Source organism: Patiria miniata, unplaced genomic scaffold, assembly GCF_015706575.1.
Source record: "Patiria miniata isolate m_02_andy unplaced genomic scaffold, ASM1570657v1 HiC_scaffold_20, whole genome shotgun sequence".
NCBI lineage: Eukaryota > Metazoa > Echinodermata > Asteroidea > Valvatida > Asterinidae > Patiria > Patiria miniata.
In genome coordinates this window covers 16,197,087-16,205,076 of record NW_024037059.1, presented here as the reverse complement: position 1 = coordinate 16,205,076, position 7,990 = coordinate 16,197,087, and the positions used below count along the sequence as shown (strand labels likewise).

The window sequence follows — 7,990 nt, the reverse complement described above, 5'->3', positions numbered from 1 at the left end:
TACAGATCATCTTACTACAGCTGGTCATAATTCTTTGATAAGAAAAAGAGAATTTACATTTTCTTTTCCAGAAAAAAAGCAGGACACTACTAGCAAAAATGAAATAACAAAAATCACAGAAAGCCTGATTAAACATGAGAAGACTGGTAACAAAATAATTAAACAAAGACAGTTTTACAATTATTGTGACGGGAAACCCTCCCATTACCAACTTTTAACCAAGCAAGCTACACATACAAAAGGCAGTCAATACCTTGGTATGAACCAATTTCTATCAAATTCAGTTAATTGCAATGTCTGGTTTAAAACTGGATAGACATCACACTTCGTTCAAATTCGCTCAGCATTCATAACAATAGAAAAATAAAAAATCTGCCAAATGTGTGGGAAAAAGATAATAACTCCAAAACAGAACTGCCCTTGGTTGCAGTTTGTTAGCTTACGCATGAATGGATTAAAGGGAAAATACAACATTTGCAAACATCAAAAAATAAAACTACCAAATCGTTTTGAAATACCTTACTGGACTGTTAGTGAATGACAGTGTAAAGCATCCTGTAAAATCATGGCACCTGGTATACTGTCATTTTCAAGAAAAGTGGTATTTTTGTATCAATTTCCAACGCTGATCGGCCGGTCAGCGTTGGAAAAAACTGGCTTTTTTTCAAATACTGGCCCCAATTGACCATCGCACTTGTTTGCAATCGATTACAAACCTATGAACGGGTACAAGCCAGCTAGACTGGTTCCCTGACCTTACAATTCCCCAATGTATGTAAACTGCTCTGTTTCTTCTTATATGGAGTCAGGGAGCCAGACTACAGGAAAATGATTGTTTTTCTTGGTTTTTATAGCATTTTCGAACCCTAAACCTCAAAAAAGTCAGTGTAACTATATTTGCTATATATTTCCAACCCCCCAATTCCATCCATTTCTGAAAATTACAGCAAAAGCAAATGATGTATATTCCCTTTAAAAAAAAACCACCCACAGTTTGGACTACAATGCTGACTGTGACTGTCCAGGCCTGTGGGCGTTCTGTCCTTCAGACATGGATGGAATTAGATTTCAACTTGAAATTTCTGACCGGAACAACCAACCTCAGGCACACTTGAATCTTCGCTAATAGCTGTGTTTATCTGAATGCAAGCAAGATAAAACTTGACACTGTTTGAACAACTTGAGCACAGCAAACAAACAAGACCAGCAATTAAGTTGAATTAAATGTTTACTAATAGCCACAGCAGTTGCAGCAGTGATAACAGAAATATATTTGATTTATGTGGCTGGAACAACAGTTTTGATACAATTAACCTCGCAAAGATAAAACTAGTACAGATTCTATCAACATTTTCCTCTCATTTCAAATTTTAACTGAACAGTATAATGTCAAAATTGAAATTGGAACATTGTACAGTATTGGTGATGAATCATTTTTTAAACCCAGTTTTGTGAATTGTAATTACAACAACCATTTAATGAATCAATTTTGTGAGTTAGGAACAGCCTTTTTGCCACTCAAATTGCCATTACAAAAATAATTAACAGAATTATGACATAAACATAAAATGTAAAAACACAATAAAGATATTGATCGTTACAACATAATATCCTGCACTGAATTTTTTTTAATTTGGAGATTTGAAGAAACTCAAGGCAAGAAATCAGAACTGATTGAATTTCCAATTCCAGCGCCTACCCAGCAGTTGCAAGAAAACAAATATTCGCTTTGGACGGCCGCTGGGAAATTTCACGGGACCAAATAAAGAATGTTCAGGTATGGATTTTTGCTCGGCAGTGCAGATTGCAGGCTGATATAATGCAGCCGGAATCCGATAGACAAAAATTACAATTTAGATAGCAATATATGCAGATGGGTTTACGGCACAGCGACGAGCGGGGATTCACTCTCCCGCGTAAAATGTCATCGCTGTCACCTCTTTCGGCAGGCCATATTGATTTTTCTTTTCTGAAATAAAGAAAAACATCTCCACGGGCAAAATTGGCCGTTTGGAATAACAAGCGGCTGTAGAGGAACCCGACCTACAATGCACAGGGTGTTAGTTGGACCGCTGGCCGGGTGGATAGTCATGATGGCCTGACTACTGTAGCAATTGGAATGTGGATTTAAGCTTCAGCTTGTGACACATACACGTAGCCATCTCAATGAAGAAACAAATATATCAGGTACAGTTTGCTTTTAATGTCTTCACACTTTAAAATGCTCAAAAAAAATTTGAGTACCGGTAGTTAAGAATAAAAAGATCTGCATTTTAAAAAAATGCAGTACAAAATATTTGGACAGTTTTTTGTCACCAATCCAAATATTCCTAATACAAACTATTATTATTAAAATAAATTACAAATCCAGGAGAAAAATGAATTCAATTGAGACGTTAAAGTTTCGTTCTGTTAAGGAAGGTTCATCCCTTCAAGGCGAGGAGTCATCAGCCCTTGCCTGACTTTCCTTACTGATGCAATCGGAGACAACTGCATCATTCACTTGGTTTCTTGGCAACAAAGTCTCCTCTCTCCTATCCTATGGGAATTGCATGCTGGGATTCCTACGCTATTAACGACAACCCCCTTTACTCTTTCCATCTAGAACCCTCTTGTGTGTTCAGCTTCTTAAGTTTCAGGATGCGACAAAAGGCAACCGGAGAAAGGAAGAAGGAATGTTCAAATTTGAATTGACAGGACTAGATGGGTGCTGCTATTATAGAAGACTAGACACTCCGGGCACAGAGTACGAGTAAATAAGAACTGTAAAGGAATGAACCCTTGTTGGAAAACAAGGAATAAAGGAGTGGTTTTGGCAAAGGTTCAAAGTGATTTGTGTCTTTTCGTTTTCTTTTTAGGTTATGCACATATCACAGGTGAAAAAATATTTAGACTGAAACCTTCACTGAAGGCTATTGTTTTTCTTTCAATAAAATTTGTAAAAAGCATAGTTAAGTTTGATTTTAAAACGTGTATTCATTTAGAAAATCAACTGACGACTGAATCTCTCAAATCAATGTAAAGTGAAAAAAACAACCAGAACAAATGCACAAAAGGTGAAAAAGATACACGAATGATTTACAGTGGCATTAATTGTAAGGACAATGGCTCCATGCGTTCAGGAAATGAAAATGTGTGAGAATCGTCTCCCTACACATGTATTTTTGTTACTTGACTTAAACAGCTGATGTAATTATGCTGATTGGGTAATTGTGGCATGGCCTCATGGGATTGATTCCCAGAGGCACCAACTGTTCATTAAAGTGAGGATACAGGAAGTTGCAGTAGGCCTGCGTACAATGTCACGTTTTTTGTGGTTCCTAATTACAATCAATGTTGCCAATGACTTCCAAATTTCAGAAATCAACACAGAACAAAAAGGCTTGATAACACATTAACATTAACAAAGTTATTATTAACAAACAATGGAAAAGTGGAAAAACACATTTAGCCTAAACTTAAAAATTTTCAGAATTGTTGATTGACTGGTTTTGACTCACTGCTCTCAATGTAACTTTGTAAGTTATATTCTATCTTTAAAAAAATCTATCACCATAAAAAGTGTAAACTTACTTAAATTTAGTCTACATTTGTAGTATTAGAGTCAATATAAACCTGCACATGTAAACTTTCACACAAAAATTGGCCCGATGGCAATGAATTGCTTAGTGTTTCATCCTGGTTAAAATGATAACTAATAGGAAGATCATCCTCTGGCTGATATCCCACTGGAATTAGTTTTGTGATAATAAAGTCACAGAAGTTTGATAAGGAAATAACGTCCAGTGGGAACATGGCTTAGCAATGAAAGAAATTAAGCCACAAGATCTCTGCTTATCCACTCTTCATTTCAAGAGAAGTAGAAAGGATTTCCCAATAAATGGCAATTTTAGTATTAAATTTAAAGGTTCACTATCCTGGTGATACATTGGATTAGCTTTTGACCCCCCCCCCTTGAAAACAAGGACCTGGAGACTGGAGTCAAGGGAATGATCATAAATTAGCGAGAATCGACTAACAGCAATGAATTTGAACCTCCAAGAGTCTCTAACATGGGTGTCTGCTTCAAGAAGTTTTCCTTTAAATGTTTTCATTGGACAGGTGTTCATTCATTTGGAGTGGAAATGTATGTATGAAGCTTGATTACGTACAATTTCTACAATTTTTTTTAGAAGCCGAGTACAGAGCATTTAGTAATAAGAATGAACAATTTTCAACTCTATTAATAATAATAATAAAAATAATCATTTGGGAGGCTAATCATCCTTACTCGCAGCTTGTATGTTGAATTGCGAAGGACGCGGCTACAACGTTTGATTAATTAATCAAATGGAATTTTCACCAAAAGACCAATGTTCAATTGTCCACACGTACCCAAAACTCAGTTCTTATAAAAATTAACCCAACTACCAGTAGATTTGAAGTCCATAATGGTTAACTCAATATTCAGAATTGAGACATCCACAATCATGGAGGTAAACGCATTCTAGATCAGTTCCGGTGATGCTTATAATACTTGTTTCCCTGCTGGACTGACCTCTCGTGTCTCAACCTTGGTCAGTACAAAGACCCCACTATAGCCCCAAGCAATGCCCACCACTGACCATTCATAACATTCAGAATGACCACTAGACATTAACAACATGCAAGTGACATAACAATGAATCTAGAAATCAATGTTGGCTGTCACTGTGCCAAGGCGCTAATGATCAAAGAAAGTCAGACTTGCCGACGTGATAAAACCTTTCTTCCAAATTTTGCACTTTCTTTTTGTTTGCAGTACCTGTATCAGGGGAATTTAGGGGTGCTAATTCGATAATCTCACAACAATGGTTGGGAATTTGGGAAACTAATACGTGTTGAATATTGAATTCTTTTCAAGGTATTTTCCAAATAAGTCACAAAAAAAAAGGGAAAACATAGTGTGATATGTTCCTGACTTTACCAGCATACAGATGTTTGAGTGGTTTTAACCAAGGCCAGCTGTTACATTGATTTCTAAGATAATGCTGTATGTTTACTGGAGAGGAAGTAACAACTTATTATTTTATCTGCTCTGTGATAAGTTTCAAGGTAACTTCCTACTGAAACTAAACCACAATGGCTATTACCTAAACTTATGCTGCTGTAAAGTTTAGCAAGGTAACTTGGAAAAAAAAAACACTGCCAAATGTCAACCTTTGTGGACAATTAAGCAATGTTTACTTTCACTTCATAATGTATAATTTATAAGTTGTATAGTTTTTATATGAACAAGTTCAAGCAGGAAATAACCCCACACGGATATGTAACGTCAAGTGAAAATGAAACTATTTTAAAAATAAAAATATTTTTAAATCCAGCAATTACATGCACCGTACTTGAACTTGCACTGAGCAGAAACTACGTAATTGCATCAATATGAGGAAAATACAAGTACAAAAAAACTCTCAATTTCCACTATTTCTTCAGCCAGACATGAATACAAGTAAAAAAATATTAAAAATAACTACAAGCAATGTTTTCTGATGACACTATGGACAAATAAGTTGCGGGTCCCAACTTTTTCTTGAAAGTTTCCTTGATATTCAAATTCAATAATATCCAACAACAAACCAAAGGGACATCAATCAATAACAAATCCCTAAAAACCATTTTGTTGAATTTTCTACATTAAGGATGGCTAAGAATAAGAGGGAAATAAAAAAAGAACTTACCTCTGGGTTCCAGAGTGAAGTGACAGTGGGTGTGGTAGCCTGTGGTTTGGACTTGGTTCTCCAAATCTTCTTTGGCATGAACTTGCTACTCGGCGAGCTACTCTGCCGACCTTTTTGCATAACTGTAGGAGAAGAAGGTGGAGAGAAAGTGTCATTGAAACCCCCTTCATCACTACTAGTATGATCAGGACTGCTAGGCACGCCTGAAAGCGATTGCTCCGAACTGCTCGTTGACTTGCGTTCTCGTGGACTTGAAGGTCCTGATGAGGATGAACGACTACCAGAAAGAACACTGGATGCAAGTTTCTGGAAATAGTTGATCCTACGTTTGGTAGCCGGTGATGGCGCTGCTTTAGTAGCACTGATAACTTGCAGCGTGTCGCTTCCACTTGGAGGCTGTAGACTATTTTGGGAGTCGCCGCCATTTGCACTCTGATAGCCAAAATCAAATGATTTGGCCGTGCGTAGCGGAGGCCTGCCTAGATTGTTGTTAGTTATTTTGTCTTGAAGAGCTTGTACACTACTTGCAGAGGAATCAAACGTTTCCTGACGTTGCAATCGACGGGGTTCAGGAAACCGGTCCGTTTCATCCTCTCGATCAAGACTGCGAGACTCACGGAGAAATTTATGGGGTCCAGTTGGTGAGGAATCTCCAGACAAACTCACAACTGGCTTGGGTTTGGGTCGTTGCAATAGCTTACTTGTGCTAGAACTTGTACACACGGTATAGCCAATCTTTTTGGAGCCAGGGCCGATCAGGTCAAATTTAAACACTTGGTCTGTCTTAGGGCTCATGTCAGGAGAATTGTAAAAACTTGAGCTCTGTGAATCTGAGGACCTGCTTAATTTCTTAGCAGTTTTCGACATGTTGGGGAGACTACTGCCCACATCACCCATGTAGAATGACAGACTCGAATCCTCTCCCTTGCCTGTCTTAGAGGTCAAAGGTCGGTGATCCCGTCCACTGTCCATACTAGACAGGGAGCTGGTGACTAGGACGTCTCGGTTATGACCAGCGACACTCATTATGATCACTTGATGAAATTTACAGTGAAGGAAACAAGCAAAGTTTCATGAGTGCAAGTACAAAATGTCTTCAACTACAGCTTAAAAGCAAAGCATCCTATAGCAAAAGGTATTTATAAGATTTGCTGACACTACGGTAAAAAAGTTGGTTCATTTTAACAATGCCAATGGCCTTACACAGCAGGGGTTTTCCACCAGAAAAGACTTGGCAGAGGACGTTACAAAATCTCCTCACATCTGGTGCTGAATAATGGGATTAAAACTGCCAAAAAGCCGCTTGCCTTCAGGACAAAAAAAGTGTCCGAACAATTAACGGCTAGAAATCGACTACGACACTTGTCAGTGACTACATCAACTCCCACCCAGGCCCAACAGGAACTACATGACTAAGCATCTATTGCGACTGTGAGATCCCAAAACACCAGCAAAAATGAACACTTAGCCGGTAAGATTTCAACAATCCTGACCCAGCAGTTTCCTTTATATACTGGAGGTGCAGTTTATGTCTTGACGACCCCAAGGAAAGACTGTGAAAATTCCGATGGTCCGGTTGGCCGGTTCAGTTGTTGAGCGGTTGTGACCAGCGCGCCGATTGACGGCAGGCAGGATAGGACAAGACGAAAAAGCCAGCTCCGGGTCCTCGGAAAATGACGGAGAAAAGTATCCACCCAAAATTCATTCCATCTTTCCGCACAGGTCTCACTCTTATATACACGAATTCATCAAAATCTAACCAAATACGGACGAATGTAGAGGAATACTCAAGTCACGACGAAGTGTACAAAAAGCTGAGAAATCTTGAAATCTGCACAACATTCCAGCAGACGACGCCAAACTACAAAGTTTGCATCGCGAGTTGACAAACGAAGTATTTACCACATGGTTTTTATTATCTTTTTTGACAACTGTGGACGATCCCATTAGTAATAGGTAATGACATATTAAGATGTTTCATCGTGGAATAAGAAAATCAATCCACAACTACATAATCTACGTATAAAACTAACTATATTTACGTATCATTTCTAAAAATGGTCATGCTGAGGTATTTGTATGACGTTTTTTTCCTTTCCAGGGATTTGAACGTATGCACCTCTCAGAAAGTCAAAACAATCACCCCTATAGTATAATGGAAGTATTATCATGAAGCGCAATAATGCGATTGAGGGCGTACTTCATGAAAATAAATGATTTTTTTGACCGGTTTTACAAAAACTCAACGAGAGGGGGCGCTAAAGCGATTAGCTGGACACCATTCGCCATCGGCG

At 38.2% G+C, this 7,990-nt stretch overlaps 1 protein-coding gene across 1 annotated transcript; it reads right to left on the bottom strand.

Annotated features, from left to right (window-relative positions):
• Positions 1-986: 986 nt before the first annotated feature.
• On the bottom strand, positions 987-7,614 carry LOC119727574 (putative protein TPRXL). The gene is made up of 2 exons (XM_038199508.1): positions 5,697-7,614; positions 987-1,969 (listed from the first exon to the last, which is right to left on the bottom strand). Exons 1-2 carry the CDS (start codon positions 6,720-6,722, stop codon positions 1,934-1,936), a joined length of 1,062 nt encoding a protein of 353 aa, XP_038055436.1. The 5' UTR covers positions 6,723-7,614; the 3' UTR covers positions 987-1,933.
• Positions 7,615-7,990: the final 376 nt, after the last annotated feature.